At 39.6% G+C, this 20,261-nt stretch overlaps 1 protein-coding gene across 2 annotated transcripts in view; it reads right to left on the bottom strand.

The window, feature by feature from the left end:
- col4a4 (collagen, type IV, alpha 4) overlaps window positions 1–20,261 on the bottom strand; it is a 56,734-nt gene that overhangs the window by 27,464 nt on the left and 9,009 nt on the right. For both annotated transcript variants that reach the window (XM_061972450.1, XM_061972451.1), the window contains 4 exons: window positions 14,418–14,489; window positions 5,010–5,144; window positions 773–817; window positions 591–707 (listed from right to left, as the gene is read on the bottom strand). In XM_061972450.1, coding sequence (XP_061828434.1) covers window positions 591–707; window positions 773–817; window positions 5,010–5,144; window positions 14,418–14,489 — 369 coding nt within the window. The remainder of the gene's footprint in view (window positions 1–590; window positions 708–772; window positions 818–5,009; window positions 5,145–14,417; window positions 14,490–20,261) is intronic.

Genomic DNA, 20,261 nt, shown 5'->3' with positions numbered 1-20,261 from the left:
GATAATTGGAAAACACCCTCTGGTTCCCCTTTTTAAATGGAGGAATCACCACCCCAATCTGCCAATCCAGAGGTACCACCCACGATGTCCACGCAATGCTGCAGAGTCTTGTCAACCATGACAGCCTCACAGCATCCAGAGCCTTAACGAATTCCGGGCGGATCTCACCCACCTGCCACCGAGGAGCTACTTAACTACCTCGGCAACTGCAGAAATAGGAGAGTCCCCAGGCACTGATTCTTCATAAGAAGACGTGTAGGTGGGATTGAGAAGTTCTTCGAAATATTCCTTCCACCGATCCACAACATCCCCAGTCGAGGTCAGCAGCACACAGTCCCCACTACACACGGTGTTGACAATGCACTGCTTCCCCCTTCTGAGGTGGCGGATGGTGGTCCAGAATCGCTTCGAAGCCGCCCGGAAGTCGTTCTCCATGGCTTCTACGAACTCCTCCCATGTCCAAGTTTTTGCCTCTGCAACCACCAAAGCCGCACACTGCTTGGCATGTCGGTACCTGTCCGCTGCCTCCGGAGTCCCATGAGCCAAAAGGACCCAATAGGACTGCTTCTTGACCTATCTGTCGTACTGACCGCATCACCGTTGGGCCCTTGCTCTCCAAGAAGTCCAGGATTTCCCTGCTTTCCTTTAGTCCCGTTACACCCGTCCACTCCAGGAAAACCAGGTCCGCCAGCTGGGCCCGGGTGACCCTGAGAACACAAACAAGTTATCCGTGAAAGAGAGTAAAGGAGAGGACCCCAGGTTGTAGTCTTACCGGGACTCCATCTAGACCAGGAAAGCCAGGAACCCCAACAGCTCCCTAAAACAACAATGAAGCAAAGCCATGTCACAACCAGACCAGAACCTCAACCGACTGTGTCAAACTCAAGGCCCGGGGGCCAGATCTGGCCCGCCACATGGAAATAATAAACCCGGAAATAATATGTCAATAAAGCACTTAATTTTTATTTCTAAAAATTATGTTTGACAGAAAAATGATCTGACCTTGCAAACAAAATTATGTTTGATTGATTGATTGAAACTTTTATTAGTAGATTGCACAGTACAGTACATATTCCGTACAATTGACCACTAAATGGTAACACCCCAATACGTTTTTCAACTTGTTTAAGTCGGGGTCCACTTAAATTGATTCATGATACAGATATATACTATCATCATAATACAGTCATCACACAAGATAATCATCAGAGTATATACATTGAATTATTTACATTATTTACAATCCGGGGTGTGGGATGTGGAGGGGGAGAGGAGTAGGTTTGGTTGATATTAACACTTCAGTCATCAACAATTGCATCATCAGAGAAATGGACATTGAAACAGTGTAGGTCTGACTTGGTAGGATATGTACAGCAAGTAGTGAACATAGAGAGAGAGAGATCAGAAAGCATAAGAATAAGTATCTACATTTGATTATTTACAATCCGGGGAGGTGGGATGTGGAAGGGGGAGGGTGTTAGTTTAGGGTTCTAGTTGCCTGGAGGTGTTCTTTTAGTGCGGTTTTGAAGGAGGATAGAGATGCACTTTCTTTTACACCTGTTGGGAGTGCATTCCGTATTGATGTGGCATAGAAAGAGAATGAGTTAAGACCTTTGGGTTGAACGTGGTTAGTGGAGCTCCCCCTGGTGTTGTGGTTATGGCGGTCATTTACGTTAAGGAAGTAGTTTGACATGTACTTCGGTATCAGGGAGGTGTAGCAGATTTTATAGACTAGGCTCAGTGCAAGTTGTTTTACTCTGTCCTCCACCCTGAGCCAGCCCACTTTGGAGAAGTGGTTTGGAGTGAGGTGTGGTCTGGGGTGGAGGTCTAGAAGTAATCTGACTAACTTGTTCTGGGATGTTTCATCTCAACACAGGGGTGTCCAAAGTGTGGCCCACACCTCCAGCATATTTGTGGGATAAAAACAAAACACCAAAATTTTTTAAAATAAAATAAAAAAGAGCAAACATTTGTAATGTAATGAGAAAAAAGCTAACAATTTGATACTAATAACTCAGGGGCGTCCAAACTTTTTCCAAATGTATGCGGGGGCCATTTAAAATGTTTTTAATTTTGTAAAAAAATAAAAACAGACATATATGTATCTATATGTGTATATATATATATATATATATATATATATATATATATATATATATATATATATATACATATACATATATATATATATATATATATATATATACATACAGTCGCGATCAAAAGTTGACATACACTTGTAAAGAACATAATGTCATGGCTGTCTTGAGTTTCCAATCATTTCTACAACTCTTTATTTGTTTGTGATAGAGTGATTGGAGTACTTGTTGCTCACAAAAAACATTCATGAAGTTTGGTTCTTTTATGAATTTATTATGGGTCTACTGAAAATGTCAGCAAATGTGCTGGGTCAAAAGTATACATACAGCCAGTGTTGGGACTAACGCGTTACAAAGTAACGCGTTACTGTAACGCCGTTAGTTTCGGCGGTAACTAGTAATCTAACGAGTTATTTTTTTTTATTCAGTAATTTAGTTACCGTTACTACATGATGCGTTACTGCGTTATTTTACGTTACTTTTGATGTAGTATCGGCTAGAAACAGAAGCGCTGCGGTGTCGTTCTTCTGAATCTTCCTCTGTCACAAGCCGGAGAGAAGAAAAGAGGCGCGGTCTATGTGTGTGTGGGTGTGGGGAAAAAAAGTTGTTGGCACGTTCAGTCCACACACAGCGTGGTCATGGCGAGCGGAGTAACGGAGGAGCTTGAACGCCCCCGCCATTGAATCGGTGTGTTTATAAGTGCAGACTCGGTTGTGCAAAACGAGGGTTTTAAACACATGCTGAACGTGCTTGAACCACGTTACGACATCCCGTCGCGCACCCACTTCAGCAATAAGATTGTGCCAGATCTTTATGAGCAGGAGAAGAAAAAAGTTGTGGATGAACTATCCCGAGCATCAGCTGTTGCGCTCATGACAGACGGGTGGACGTCCAGCGGAACTATAAGCGCTCACTTCATCACAGCAGACTGGGAGATGAGAAGACACGCCCCCTCTACGAGAGTCACCTTGCGCAGGTACTGACACAAGCAGTGGAGGACTGGAAGATAAAGATATCCCAGTCACACGTGATAATGCCAAAAATCAAATAATTACAGAGAATGAGGCAGGACTGGGACCACAGATAGGTGCTTTGCACATGTAGTGAATTTGGCATCACAGAAGGGAATCTCAGTCAATAGGATGGAGCGCCTATTTGGGAGGATCAGGAAGGTTTCTTACTTCCACCCAAGCACAACAGCTGCTCATGTGCTTAAGACAAAGCAAGAAATGCTAAAGCTGCCTGCTCATACATGATGTCCCAACGAGGTGGAACTCCACTTATGATATGTTGGAGCAGCAGGCAGCTATATACTCTGCATTGACCCACAACACCCTGAAGACAAATGTCACCCTGTCTGATGATGATGTGAGAGTGGCAGGTGAGGTCCTCCAGGTGCTTAAACCCCTCAAAAGTGTTCCATCTCTACTGAGCACTGAAACTTCACCATCTGTGTCAATGATCCTGCCACTGAAAACAAGAATTCTACAATCCATGGCTCCAGGGCCGGCCCGTGGCATAGGCCGTATAGGCAAATGCTAAGGGCGCCGTCCATCAGGGGGCGCCACGCCAGTGCCACAAATGTTGGAGAAAAAAAAAAAAGAAAAAAAAAGTTGGTACTATTATTTCTAAATACAAAAAATAATCCCACGTTAATTAAAATGCAAAGTAAAGCCTATTTAATAGAAATATTATTTGTTACAACATTACGTAAAGTAACTAGTAACTGTAACTAGTTACTGGTTTTCAGTAACTAACCCAACACTGCATACAGCAATGTTAATATTTGCTTACATGTCCTTTGGCAAGTTTCACTGCAATAAGGTACTTTTGGTAGCCATCCACAAGCTTCTGCTTGAATATTTGACCACTCTTGACAAAATTGGTGCAGTTCAACTAAATGTGTTGGTTTTCTGACATGGACTTGTTTATTCAGCATTGTCCACATGTTTAAGTCAGGACTTTGGGAAGGCCATTCTAAAACCTTAATTCTAGCCTGATTTAGCCATTCCTTTACCACTTTTGACGTGTGTTTGGGCCGCCAGCTTCGCTGGGCCTGAGCTCATCTAAGATGGACTGATACAAAGTGGAAAAGTGTTCCGTGGTCTGACGAGTCCACATTTCAAATTGTTTTTGGAAACTGTGGACGTCGTGTCCTCCGGACCAAAGAGGAAAAGAACCATCTGGATTGTTATAGGCGCAATGTTCAAAAGCCAGCATCTGTGATGGTATGGGGGTGTATTAGTGCCCAAGACATGGGTAACTTACACATCTGTGAAGGCGCCATTAATGCTGAATGGTACATACAGGTTTTGGAGCAACATATGTTGCCATCCAGGCAACGTTACCATGGACGCCCCTGCTTATTTCAGCAACACAATGCCAAGCCACATGTTACATCAACGTGGCTTCATAGTAAAAAAATGCGGGTACTAGACTGGCCTGCCTGTAGTCCAGACCTGTCTCCCATTGAAAATGTGTGGCGCATTATGAAGCCTAAAATACCACAACGGAGACCCCCGGACTGTTGAACAACTTAAGCTGTACATCAAGCAAGAATGGGAAAGAATTCCACCTGAAAAGCTTCAAAAATGTGTCTCCTCAGTTCCCAAATGTTTACTGAGTGTTGTTAAAAGGAAAGGCCATGTAACACAGTGGTAAAAATGCCCCTGTGACAACTTTTTTGCAATGTGTTGCTGCCATTAAATTCTAGTAATGATTATTTGCAAAAAAAAAAATTAAGTTTCTCAGTGTGAACATTAAATGTCTTGTCTTTGCAGTCTATTCAATTGAATATAAGTTGAAAGACTTATATTGAAAGACTGAGGGCAGCCATAACTACGTTCATTAAATACACGTCTGACGGACTTGAACTAAAGCAAAAATGATTTAAGACTTTTTTTCATTCACCGTGTCTCCCTTTGGTCCCGGAGATCCTGCCGGACCTTCATCCCCTCGCTTGCCTTTCTCTCCCGGAGTACCTTGAGAGCCTGGGAAACCCGGGGGTCCCTGAGGTCCCTGTCTACCAAGCGGCCCTGGATCCCCCTGTGGAAGCAAAGCCAAAAGTCAAGACCGCAGTGGTGTCCAAATTGAAGACCTTTTAAATTTTTATTGGCACCTTGGGGAATATTTGTCACAAAAAATTAAACGTTGTGAAGGAGGATTAGGGATCCTTGTTTGTGTACCGGGGCAGGCTTCTGACTTCCATGAAAGAGGGTTTGATTCCCGGGTTGCCTCTGAAAGGGCATCCGGTGTGAAAACTAATCCAAAACCGTTCATGCGATTCACTCGCTAACAGGAACAAAAAAAAAAAGGATGAAGAAGAACTCGGGCCACTGTGAAATATTAACAAGATACCGCACAATAATTGACCTTCGCAATAAGAGTGTTTAACTAAGAATAAAATAGAAAAACATTTATTAACAAATAGTCCAAACCCTCTTTAATTGTACATATGTAAAACTTTTTTAATTTTTTTTTATCTAGATGCCTCCATTTCTAATGAGGTGAGATTGAAATTGTCTCAATTCATGCTGGGAAACTTTGAACATGACCACAAGAGGGCATTGTGACAACACAGGCACCACGTTGTCGCACACCATCTGCGTGTGTGTGTGTGTGTGTGTGTGTGTGTGTGTGTGTGTGTGTGATGAGATGTGACAGGTCTGATCTCTGTTAGTTTTTGTTCTCTCTATCTTTCTCTGGAATTATTGAAGTGTGAAATCAGTGAGACAGACGCTTTCCCATGATGCTCTCTGTCTGTCTGCGACCCCCAGCTGTACAAACACACACACACACACACACACACACACACACACACACGCACGCACTTGTGAGCAGTAGCATCTTAAAATCAGGTGAAATATGCATGTGTGTGTTTGAGGTGAGACCGTACACAAAGAATATTTTGATGGTCATCAGTCCATGAGAACGCTTTGATCTCTTTTATTTTGTTAACGGTCTCTTATTTTGTTCACTTCCCATTCTGTCCAATGCAGGGTTTGTCCAAACCTTTCCCAGCCAGGGTCGCATACAAAACTAAAAAAGCCCTCGGCAAGTGCAGACGTCCGCTAGGGCTTATATTCCCAGTAGTAAAAAAAAAAAAATCCCGAGTCTAGACGGTGAACCGGATCACCCCAAAACTTGAATCACTTGTTCCTTGTCCCATTACTGGCATTTCCTGAAGTTTCATCAAAATCCGTCCATAACTTTTTGAAGTATCAAGAGTGGAATGAAATAATCAAAGTGAACACTCTTGCCTGTTTCTGCTATCTTTGCTATCTTGGCTGCTAGCATACACACACACACACACACACAGAAGTTGAAGATCGTAATGTAAACGTAAAGTAACATCGTATTAATGATCGGGATCAGCCCCAAAATGTACTGACTTGTTCCTTATTCCATTTTTGACATTTCCTGTAATTGTAATGAAATTGTGCCCATGACTTTTTGAGCTATCTATAGCAGATCCACTCTCTTTGTCTCTGTGGGTGGAGGCGGGTCATTTTGCAAGTAGAGGCTCGTAACGTAAACGTAAGGTAACATAGTCAAGATGTTTCGGATCAGCCTCAAAATTTTATCTATATCTAATTTCTGACATTTACTATAATTTTAATCAAAATATGCCTATAACTTTTTGACCTATCTGTAGGGCAGCGTTTCTCAAAGTGTGGGGCGCGCCCCACTGGTGGGGAATAGAGACATGACAGGTGGGGCGCGAGGAACGGGAGGACATTTCTCTTTAAATTTTTTTTTTAATTATTATATTCTCAGATTATTTTTTTTACTATGCTTTCATTTTCTATACACACTGTAAATCACTTTGTGATTCTGTCTGTGAAATCCGCTATATAAATAAATGGAAATTACCGGTACTTATTTTTACTGTAGGCTTTATATTTCTCGGTACGAGCGAAAGTTTGACAGACATAGCAACAGTAACTAATGGGGGCGGGGCTAAGCGGAACAAACTTTCGCGCGGATGGGTAGCAGGCTAATGTGTGGATCACAATTACACAAATATATACATTTGTGACTCGCACCTCAAAGGTCGACGAGCCAGAGCCAGCGCCTGCAGGGAAACAAAAATCTGACGGGCACACACTGTGTCATTCACCGGGATCAAGCACTCGCGTCAAGGCAGCTCAGCCCCGAACTCAATGAGGTTTTAACAGATGTTGTGAGCGCGGTAAATTTGATCAAAACACGGCCACTGAAAGTGCGACTGTTCTCTGCACTGTGTGAGGAAATGGGAGCTGATCATACAGCCGTGCTGTTTCACAGTGAAGCAAGGTGGCTCTCCCGGGGAAAAGTGCTGTCACTTGCCCTGTCTTGCAAATGCATAGCTCCTCCTTTTTTTTTTTGCAAAGATTGCAAAGTGGCACTTTTATTGTATTTATTATTGAACGTGATGCAAGTTATTTGATTTATTATTGAACTTGATGCAAGTTATAACACTTTTTTTGATTTATTATTGAACTTGATGCAAGTCATAACACTTTTATTTGATTTATTATTGAACTTGATGCAAGTTATAACACTTTTTTTGATTTATTATTGAACGTGATGCAAGTTATAACACTTTTTTTGATTTATTATTGAACTTGATGCAAGTTATAACAGTTTTTTTGATTTATTATTGAACGTGATGCAAGTTATAACACTTTTTTTGATTTATTATTGAACTTGATGCAAGTTATAACACTTTTGTTTTATTTATTATTGAACTTGATGGAAGTTATTTTATTTATTATTGAACTTGATGCAAGTTATACCACAGCTGCACAGTTATTTTATTTATTATTGAACTTAATGTTATTTTATGTTATTGAGTTTGAATGTATACAACTTGATGTTCAATAAATTTGAAAATGTTAAAGCTTGGCATTAGCGCTCTGTTGGGGCGATGGGGACAGGTGGGGCTTGAAAACTCCCCCTTGTCCAAAGTGGGGGATGACAAAAAAAGTTTGAGAACCACTGCTGTAGGGGATCCACTGTCTTTGTCTCTGTGGGTGGAGACAGGACCGCTCGTAATGTAAACCTAAAATAATATTGTAAAAATGATCGGGATCAGCCCCAAAAAGTAATAACTTGTTCTTTACCCCATTTCTCGCAGTTCCTGGAATTTTAATCAAAAATGTGCCTATAACTTTTTGAGCTATCTATAGCGGACCCACTGTTTTCATCTCTGTGGGTGGAGGCGGGTCAGCTCTCAAGTAGAGGCTCGTAACCTAAACGTAAGGTAAAATAATCAAGATGTTTCGGATCAGCCCCAAAATGTAATCACTTGTTCTATATCTCCTTTCTGACATTTACTGTATTTTAATCAAAATATGCCTATTACTAATATGCCCTAACACTTTTCGTCTCTGTGGGTGGAGGCGGGTCAGCTCGCAAGTAGAGGCTCGTAACGTAAACGTAAGGTCTTTGTCTCTGTGGGTGGAGACAGGGCCGCTCGTAATGAAAACCTAAAGTAATGTCGTAAAAATGATCGAGATCAGCGCCAAAACTTAATGATTAGGTTTTTTTTAATCCCATTTCTCACAATTACTGGAATTGTATTCAAATTATTGAGCATTTTGAGCAATCTATACCAGATCCACATTTTCTGTCTCTGTGGGTGGAGGCGGGTCAGCTCGCAAATAAAGGCTCGTAACGTAAATGTAAGGTAACATAGTCAAGATGTTTCAGATTAGCCCCAAAATGTAATCACTTGTTCTAGATCTCATTTTTTTACATTTACTGGAATTTTTATCAAAATATGCCTATAACTTTTTGAGCTATCTATAGCGGAACCACTGGCTTTGTCTCTGTGGGTGGAGACAGGGCCGCTCGTTATGTAAACATAAAGTTATATCGTAAAAATTATCGGGATCAGCCCCAAAACTTAATGATTGTTTTTTTACCCCATTTCTGACAGTTCCTGTAAATTTTACCAAATTGTGCCCCTAACTTTTTGAGCTATATATAGCTATCTTTTTGTCTCTGTGGGTGCAGGTGGGTCAGATGGCAAGTAGAGGCTCGTAACGTAAACGTAAGGTAACATAGTCAAGATGTTTCGGATCAGCCCCAAAATGTAATCACTTGTTTCTAATCCAAATACGGACGTTTTTTTTAAGTATTAGGAAAATTCGCCTTTAACTTTTTGAAGTATCGAGAGTGGAATGAAAGAAACAAAGTGAACACTCTTGTCTGTCTCCGCTATCTTTGCTATCTGGGCTGCTAGCATACACACACACAGAAGTTGAAGACCGTAATGTAAACGTAAAGTAACATCGTGTTAATGATCGGGATCAGCCCCAAAATGTACTGACTTGTTCCTTATTCCATTTTTGACATTTCCTGTAATTGTAATCAAATTGTGCCCATAACTTTTTGAGCTATCTATAGCGGATCCACTCTCTTTGTCTCTGTGGGTGGAGGCGGGTCATTTTGCAAGTAGAGGCTCGTAACGTAAACGTAAGGTAACATAGTCAAGATGTTTCGGATCAGCCTCAAAATGTAATCTATATCTAATTTCTGACATTTACTATAATTTTAATCAAAATATGCCTATAACTTTTCGACCTATCTGTAGGGGATCCACTGTCTTTGTCTCTGTGGGTGGAGATAGGGCCGCTCGTAATGTAAACCTAAAGTAATATCGTAAAAATGATCGGGATCAGCCCCAAAATGTACTGACTCGTTCCTTATTCCATTTTTGACATTTCCTGTAATTGTAATCAAATTGTGCCCATAAATTTTTGAGCTATCTATAGCGGATCCACTCTCTTTGTCTCTGTGGGTGGAGGCGGGTCATTTTGCAAGTAGAGGTTCGTAACCTAAACGTAAGGTAACATAGTCCAGATGTTTCGGATCAGCCTCAAAATGTAATCACTTGTACTATATCTCATTTCTGACATTTACTGGAATTTTAATCAAAATATGCCTATAACTTTTCGACCTATCTGTAGGGGATCCACTGTCTTTGTCTCTGTGGGTGGAGATAGGGCCGCTCGTAATGTAAACCTAAAGTAATATCGTAAAAATGATCGGGATCAGCCCCAAAACGTAATAACTTGTTCTTTACCCCATTTCTCACAGTTCCTGGAATTTTAATCAAAATGTGTCTATAACTTTTTGAGCTATCTATAGCGGACCCACTGTCTTCGACTCTGTGGGTGGAGGCGGGTCAGCTCGCAAGTAGAGGCTTGTAACGTAAACGTAAAGTAACAGAGTCAAGATGTTTCGGATCAGCCCCAAAATGTAATCACTTGTTTCTTATCCAATTTCGGACGTTTCTTTAAAGTTTTAGGAAAATTTGACCGAAACATTTTACAGTATCTAGAATGTAATGAAAGAAACAAAGTAAACACTCTTGTCTGTCTCCGCTATCTGTGTGTCTGCTTGGCTGCTAGCATACGCACACACCGAAGTTTTAAAGATTGTAACGTTAAACGTAAGGTAACATCGTATTAATGATCGGGATAGGCCCCAAAATGTGATGACTGGTTCCTTAATCCATTTTTGACATTTCCTGTGTTGTAATCAAATTGTGCTCATACATTTTTAAGCTATCTATAGCGGATCCACTCTCTTTGTCTCTGTGGGTGGAGGCGGGTCATTTTGCAAGTAGAGGTTCGTAACCTAAACGTAAGGTAACATAGTCCAGATGTTTCGGATCAGCCTCAAAATGTAATCACTTGTACTATATCTCATTTCTGACATTTACTGGAATTTTAATCAAAATATGCCTATAACTTTTCGACCTATCTGTAGGGGATCCACTGTCTTTGTCTCTGTGGGTGGAGATAGGGCCGCTCGTAATGTAAACCTAAAGTAATATCGTAAAAATGATCGGGATCAGCCCCAAAACGTACTAACTTGTTCTTTACCCCATTTCTCACAGTTCCTGGAATTTTAATCAAAATGTGTCTATAACTTTTTGAGCTATCTATAGCGGACCCACTGTCTTCGACTCTGTGGGTGGAGGCGGGTCAGCTCGCAAGTAGAGGCTTGTAACGTAAACGTAAAGTAACAGAGTCAAGATGTTTCGGATCTTAATGACTCTTTCGTACACTGTATTGAATTTTATCAAATCGTTCGTACACTGTATCAAATTGTTCGTACACTGTGTCAACTCTAATCCAATCGTCCGTACACTGTACTGAATCTTATCGAATCGTATGTACACTGTATCGAATCTTATCAAATCGTATGTACACTATCAAATATTATCAAATTGTTCATACACTATCAAATCTTAAAATGAAATGTTTATACACTGTATTGAAGCGTTTGTACACTGTATCAAATCTTATCGAATTGTTTGTACACTGTATTGAATCGTTGGTACGCTGTTTCGAATCATTCGTGCACTGTATCGAATCGTTCGTACACTGTATCAAATAATTCGTACACTGTATCGGATCTTATCGGATTGTTCGTACACAGACTCGAATCTTCTCCAATTGTTCGTAAACTCTATCAAATTTTATCGAATTTTTTGTAAACTGTATCGAATCTTAACCAATCGTGTTTTAAAATATATAGTTTTTGAATCGTATCATAACTCATGTATCTAGATGCGTATCAAATCGTCCGTCACAAAGAGATGTACACTGTATCAAAACGTATCGAATCGTTCGTACAATGTTTTGAATCGTTTGTATACACTATCAAATTGTTCATACACTGTATCAAATCTTATTGCATTGTTCGTGCACTGTATCAAATCTTAACGAATTGTTCGTACACTGTATCGACTCTTATCGAATCGTTTGTACACTGTATCAAATTTATCAAATTGTTTGTACACTCTATCGACTCTTATCGAATTGTTAGTACACTTTATTGAATTTATCAACTCGTTCGTACACTGTATTGAATAATTTGTACACTGTATTGAATCGTTCGTACTCTATCACATCTTATTGAAATGTTTGTACACTGTATTGAATCTTATCGACTCATTCGTACACTGTACCAAATCTTAACAAATTGTTCGTACACTGTGTCGAATCTTATCGAATTGTTGGTGTATCAAACCTTAACAAATTGTCGGTACACTGTGTAGAATCTTATCGAATTGTTGGTACACTATATTGAATTTACCGACTCGTTAGTACACTGTATTGAATCATTTGTACACAGTATTGAATCTTATTGAATCGTTCATACTCTATCACATCTTATTGAAATGTTTGTAAACTGTATCGAATCTTATCGACTCGTTAGTACACTGTATCGAAACTTAACGAATTGTTCGTACACTGTGTCGAATCTTATCGAATTGTTGGTGTACCAAATCTTAACAAATTGTTCGTACACTGTGTCGAATCTTATGGAATTGTTGGTGTATCGAACCTTAACAAATTGTCGGTACACTGTCGAATCTTATCGAATTGTTGGTACACTCTATCGACTCTTATCAAATTGTTTCTACACTGTATTGAATTTACCGACTCGTTAGTACACTGTATTGAATAATTTGTACACAGTATTGACAGTATTGAATCTTATTGAATCGTTCGTACTCTATCACATCTTATTGAAATGTTTGTACACTGTATCAAATCTTATCGACTCGGTAGTACACTGTATCGAATCTTAACGAATTGTTTGTACACTGTGTCAAATCTTATCAAATTGTTGGTGTATCGAATCTTAACGAATTGTCGGTACACTGTGTTGAATCTTATCGAATTGTTGGTACACTATCGACTCTTATCTAATTGTACGCTGTATTGAATTTACCGACTCGTTAGTACACTGTATTGAATCATTTGTACACAGTATTGAATCTTAATGAATCGTTCGTACTCGATCACATCTTATTGAAATGTTTGTACACTGTATCGAATCTTATCGACTTGTTAGTGCACTGTATCGAATCTTAACGAATTGTTCGTACACTGTGTCGAATCTTATCGAATTGTTCGTACAGTGTGTTGAATCTTATCGAATTGTTGGTGTACCGAATCTTAACGAATTGTTGGTACACTGTATTGAATCATTTGTACACAGTATTGAATCTTATTGAATCGTTCGTACTCCATCACATCTTATTGAAATGTTTGTGAACTGTATCGAATCTTATCGACTCGTTAGTACACTGTATCAAATCTTATCGACTCGTTAGTACATTGTATCAAATCGTAACAAATTGTTCGTACATTGTGTCGAATCTTATTGAATTGTTCATACACTATCGACTCTTTTTGAATTGTTTGTACACTGTTTTGAATTTATTGACTCGTTAGTACACTGTATTGAATCAATTGTACACTGTATTGAATCGTTCGTACTCTATCACATCTTATTGAAATGTTTGTACACTATATTGAATCTTATCGACTCATTAGTACACTGTATCGAATCGTTCGCACTCTGTATCAAATCTTATCGAATTGTTTGTAGTCTGTATCGAATCTTATTGACTCGTTCGTACACAAATTTTATTGAATTGTTTGTTGACTATCAGAATTTATCGAATTATTATTATTGATATTTTTATTATTATTTATTGTAATTTTTTTTTTAAATATTTAATATTTTGTACATTAGTATTTTTTCCCTTGACTATTTTTCCTCCATAAAAGGAAACAGGAAATTACAAGATCGGACGTCGTCTACGTTGTGTCATGTCGGTGTAATCATGTGTTGTTATAGTCATGTTTTGTTTAGTTATTGGACTCTTTAGTTTCTGGCTTTTCACTCCCTGGTCTTGTTTCCATAGTTACCCATTAGTTTCACCTGTATCACGTTTGGACTCATTGTGCACTCTTGTTTATCACCATAGCAACCCATTAGTTTTCACCTGTCACGTCACGCACCTGTTTCACGTTTTGAGTCACGCACCTGTTTTCGTTAATCATGTCTGTAGTATTTAAGTTCAGTGTTTTCAGTTTGTCTTTCTGGTGACATCCCCACATTTATGCTTCTGCACACTCTCCACACCCTTATGATCCTTGCTGCTCTTTTTTCATGCCGGTTCCATGCCAAGTAAGTTTTTGTTTATTAAGCCACAGTTAGTGTCTTTTGTTGTTCATAGTTTTTGCCTTTGTGCATGTGTTTGGTTTCATAGTTTGTTCTCCGCCATTGTGCGCGCCTTTTGTTTACTTCCTTGTTTTGTATTTATAGTGTTTAAATAAAAATGTATCTTAATTCCCGTCTCGCCCGAGCCAACTTTCCGTTGCCTTCGAGAAAAACTAAACCCCAGGACCAAGTCATGACACGTTGTTCAAAGTAGCAAACTTCTCGATAAGTTTTCACGAAGTAGCCGACTGTCTCAACTGCTCCGCGATTGGCTCTCGTGTGCCGTGGGCGGAGCCTCACCGTCGCTCCCTTGGCTGGGAAGCACCGACAGGTGGAACAGTCCCGGCCTCCGCATGGCTCCGTGTGGTCGCCCTGCAGACAAAGACATCATGGTCAACGTGTTCATGGACTTCCTGGTTTCAGGTCAACAGAGTTCTGTCACCGCGGTTCAAGCGGCCATTAAGAGTTTTTCTCCCGGATTCATCGAACGATTTGAACGGCCGCTAAAAGTACGAGGGGCTCTCGTGTGACGACCAGTGCGACCCGTTTCACTCGGTGACTCCCAGCAGACCGATTCCCATCATGCACCAGTGTTTGTGTTGCAGGCATTCCTGCCGCGTTGTGTCAACTCAGTTAGCAGTCAAGCGTTTCTATCAGCAGCAGGAATGTGAAAATCACTCCATCTGCCGTCAGACCCTCACGGCGGACACACGTCCGACAATGTGTCCTGCCTACATGTCCTCTGACTGTACATGTCACGCACACGTGTCCCACTTACAGTCACCATCAAGAGTCTACATACACTTGTAAAGAACATAACGTCATGGCTGTCTTGAGTTTACAATACTTTCTACAACTCTTATTTTTTTGTGATTGGAGCACATACTTGTTGGTCACAAAAAAGCATTCATGAAGTTTGGTTCTTTTATGAATTTATTATGGGTCTACTGAAAATGTCCATGCCATCACATGGAGAAAGATAAGACCTTCTGGAGGAAAGTTCTGTGGTCAGATGAAACAAAAATTGAGCTGGTTGGCCACAATACCCAGCAATATGTTTGGAGGAGAAAGGGTGAGGCCTTTAATCCCAGGAACATCATTCCTACCGTCAAGCATGGTGGTGGTAGTATTATGCTCTGGGCCTGTTTTGCTGCCAATGGAACTGCTGCTTTAAATGGGACAATTAAAAAGGAGGATTACCTCCAAATTCTTCAGGACAACCTAAAATCATCAGCCCGGAGGCATACTTGCCAACCCTCCCGATTTTCCCGGGAGACTCCCGAATTTCTGTGCCCCTCCCGAAAATCTCCCGGGGCAACCATTCTCCCGAATTTCTCCCGATTTCCACCCGGACAACAATATTGGGGGCCTGCCTTAAAGCATACTTGCCAACCCTCCCGATTTTTCTGGGAGACTCACCAATTTCAGTGCCCCTCCCGAAAATTTCCCGGGGCAATTATTCTCCCGAATTTCTCCCGGACAATAATCTTAAAGGCGTGCCGTGATGGCACTGCCTTTAGCGGCCTAGTGGTTAGAGTGTCCGCCCTGAGATCGGTAGGTTGTGAGTTCAAACCCCGGCCGAGTCATACCAAAGACTATAAAAATGGGACTCCTTACCTCCCTGCTTGGCACTCAGCATCAAGGGTTGGAATTGGGGGTTAAATCACCAAAATGATTCCCGGGCGCGGCCACCGCTGCTGCTCACTGCTCCCCTCACCTCCCAGGGGGTGATCAAGGGTGATGGGTCAAATGCAGAGAATCATTTCGCCACACCTAGTGTGTGTGTGACAATCATTGGCACTTTAACTTTTAACTTTAACAGCCATACAGGTCACACTGAGGGTGGCCGTGTAAACAGCTTTAACACTGTTACAAATATGTGTGGAACGAGTGAGAGGGGTTGGGATATTATAAGCATCTGCTTCATCCAACCCCTTTTCAAGCCTTGCATAAATGTCCCTGCCAAAATGTAAAAAAAAAAAAAGTGTGTTGTTGTACTGTGCAGGTTTGAAATAAATAATTCAATCAATCAATATGCGACACACTGTGAGCCCACAACAAACAAGAATGACAAACACATTTCGGGAGAACATCCACACCGTAACACAACAGAACAAATACCCAGAATCCCTTGCATCCCTAACTCTTCCGGGCTACAATATACACCCCCGCTACTACCAAACACCCCCCTCGTATCATAACTCATGTATCTAGACGCATATCGAATCGTCCGTCACAAAGAGATGTACACTGTATCAAAACGTATCGAATCGTTCGTACATTGTTTCGAATCGTTTGTATACAGTATCAAATTGTTCATAGACCGTATCAAATCTTATTGAATTGTTCGTGCACTGTATCAAATCTTAATTACTCGTTCGTACACTGTATTGAATTTTATCAAATTGTTCGTACACTGTGTCAACTCTAATCCAATCGTTCGTACACTGTACTGAATCTTATCGAATCGTATGTACACTGTATCGAATCTTATTGAATCTTATGTACACTGTATCAAATGTTATCAAATTGTTCATGCACTATCAAACCTTAAAATTAAATGTTTATACACTGTATTGAAGCGTTTGTACACTGTATCAAATCTTATCGAATCGTTCGTACTGTATCAAATCCTTCGTACACTGTATCGGATCTTATCGAATTGTTCGTACACAGACTCGAATCTTCTCCAATTGTTCGTAAACTCTATCAAATCTTATCAAATTTTTTGTAAACTGTATCGAATCTTATCAAATCGTGTTTTAAAATATATAGTTTTTGAATCGTATCATAAGTCATGTATCTAGACGCGTATCGAATCGTCCGTCACAAAGAGATGTACACTATCAGTGAAGACAATTAATATTAATCCTGTAGTAAGTCACTCACTCAAAATATACTGTCAATTTCGAAAACATTTTAACCTGCAAGGAATGAGCCTTTTCAGTCCAGTAGCATCAAATCACTGCTTTCCACCTTCAACACTTGACACAGCTTTTAATATGTGGCATCAAAGGGGTTTGAAATGCTTCAATGATCTTTTTATAGACAATATATTCTCCTCTTTTACGGAGTTGTCCAAGAAATTTAATCTACCCAGTTCCCATATATTTAGATATTTCCAGATAAGGGATTATGTTAAAACAGTTCTTCCGCAGTTCCCTAACAAACCCTCTAAATCAACCACAGATGAAATTATGTGTTTAAATCCAATAAAGAAGAGGGCAATATCATATATACTTAATTTACTCTCAGTATTAGAATGCACTTCCATGCTAAGAATCAGAACAGCATGGGAACAAGACCTCCAAACATCAATAGATGACGTAACCTGGGCAAACATTGAGAAAAGGGTTCACTCATCTTCAATGTGCGCACGACACTCACTGGTCCAATTTAAAGTGATACACCGGGTGCACTTCTCAAAAGCAAAATTAGCAAAAATATTTCCCCATATTAACCCATTATGTGATAGATGTAAACTAGACAACGCAACATTAATACACATGTTTTGGCTTTGTCCGAAGCTAAAGGGGTACTGGAAGTCCATCTTCGAAGCACTCTCTACGGTTTTAACAATTCAAATCGATCCAAACCCTTTCATTTCCGTATTTGGAATCATTCCTGAAGGGATGGAACTACCTGTCGGGGGTCACAAAATAGTTGCCTTCACCACCCTCCTCGCACGCCGCCTGATATTGTTGAAGTGGAAGGAGGCTGACCCACCCTTAGTCTCCCACTGGATAAGGGACGTACTAGCAAACCTGAAGCTGGAGAAAATAAGATACACATTACGGGGCTCTGAAAACAAGTTTTTTAAAGTGTGGAGACCTTTTTTTACTTTTTTTGACCAATCTTCTACACAAGTGCAGGAAGAGCCCTAGATATGTACCTAGATATGGCCTTGTCATGTTGCGTCTACATTATGTTTCAGTTTTCAATTACTGTGTTTTAGGTGCCTTGTACTGAACTTTATCTATTTATTTATTTTTTTACTCCGGGTACTTTTGTACTCTTACTTTTGTTTTTTTGTTCTTGTTTTGAGTGACAGCAGGGGTAGGGGATGAAGAGGGTTTGAATATTTTGTCAATGTGAATGTGAAATCAATAAAAAGAACTATGAAAGAAAGAGATGTACACTGTATCAAAACGTATCAAATCGTTCGTACACTGTTTCGAATCGTTTGTATACAGTATCAAATTGTTCACATACGCTGTATCAAATCTTATTGAATTGTTTGTGCACTGTATCGAATCTTAATGACTTGTTCGTACACTGTATTGAATTTTATCAAATCGTTCGTACACTGCATCGAATTGTTCGCACAATGTGTCAACTCTAATCCAATCGTTCGTACACTGTACTGAATCTTATCGAATCGAATATACACTGTATCGAATCGTATGTACACTGTATGAAATGTTATCAAATTGTTCATACACTATCAAACCTTAAAATGAAATGTTTATACACTGTATTGAAGCGTTTGTACATTGTATCAAATCTTATCGAATTGTTCGTACACTGTATCGAATCGTCCGTACGCTGCATCAAATAATTCGTACACTGTATCGGATCTTATTGAATTGTTCGTACACAGACTCGAATCTTCTCCAATTGTTCGTAAACTCTATCAAATCTTATCAAATTTTTTGTAAACTGTATCGAATCTTATCAAATCGTGTTTTAAAATAAATAGTTTTTGAATCGTATCATAACTCATGTATCTAGACGCGTATCGAATCGTCCCTCACAAAGAGATGTACACTGTATCAAAACGTATCGAATCGTTCGTACACTGTTTCGAATCGTTTGTATACAGTATCAAATTGTTCACATACGCTGTATCAAATCTTATTGAATTGTTTGTGCACTGTATCGAATCTTAATGAGTCGTTCGTACACTGTATTGAATTTTATCAAATCGTTCGTACACTGCATCGAATTGTTCGCACACTGTGTCAACTCTAATCCAATCGTTCGTACACTCTACTGAATCTTATCGAATCGTATGTACACTGTATCGAATCGTATGTACACTGTACGAAATGTTATCAAATTGTTCATACGCTATCAAACCTTAAAATTAAATGTTTATACACTGTATTGAAGCGTTTGTACATTGTATCAAATCTTATCGAATTGTTCGTACACTGTATCGAATCGTCCGTACGCTATTTCGAATCATTCGTGCACTGTATCGAATCGTTCGTACACTGTATCAAATAATTCGTACACTGTATCGGATCTTATTGAATTGTTCGTACACAGACTCGAATCTTCTCCAATTGTTCGTAAACTCTATCAAATCTTATCAAATTTTTTGTAAACTGTATCGAATCTTATCAAATTGTGTTTTCAAATAAATAGTTTTTGAATCGTATCATAACTCATGTATCTAGACGCGTATCGAATCGTCCGTCACAAAGAGATGTACACTGTATCAAAACGTATCGAATCGTTCGTACACTGTTTCAAATCGTTTGTATACAGTATCAAATTGTTCACATACGCTGTATCAAATCTTATTGAATTGTTTGTGCACTGTATCGAATCTTAATGACTTGTTCGTTCACTGTATTGAATTTTATCTAATCGTTCGTACACTGCATCGAATTGTTCGTACACTGTGTCAACTCTAATCCAATCGTTCGTACACTGTACTAAATCTTATCGAATCATATGTACACTGTATCGAATCGTATGTACACTGTATGAAATGTTATCAAATTGTTCATACACTATCAAACCTTAAAATTAAATGTTTATACACTGTATTGAAGCGTTTGTACATTGTATCAAATCTTATCGAATTGTTCGTACACTGTATCGAATCGTTCGTACGCTATTTCGAATCATTCGTGCACTGTATCGAATAGTTCGTACACTGTATCAAATAATTCGTACACTGTATCGGATCTTATTGAATTGTTCGTACACAGACTCGAATCTTCTCCAATTGTTCGTAAACTCTATCAAATCTTATCAAATTTTTTGTAAACTGTATCGAATCTTATCACTTTTGATGACGACCTAAAGGAGGAGCAGCGTCCTCTGTAGTGGACGTTTTTAAAGAAATGTCCACTACAGAGGACGCTGCTTCTCACTCCGTTTTACTCTCGTCCAATACACAGTTTTTGTGTA

This window comes from Nerophis lumbriciformis, linkage group LG17 (assembly GCF_033978685.3).
Source record: "Nerophis lumbriciformis linkage group LG17, RoL_Nlum_v2.1, whole genome shotgun sequence".
NCBI lineage: Eukaryota > Metazoa > Chordata > Actinopteri > Syngnathiformes > Syngnathidae > Nerophis > Nerophis lumbriciformis.
This window is presented reverse-complemented; position numbering and strand designations above follow the sequence as displayed.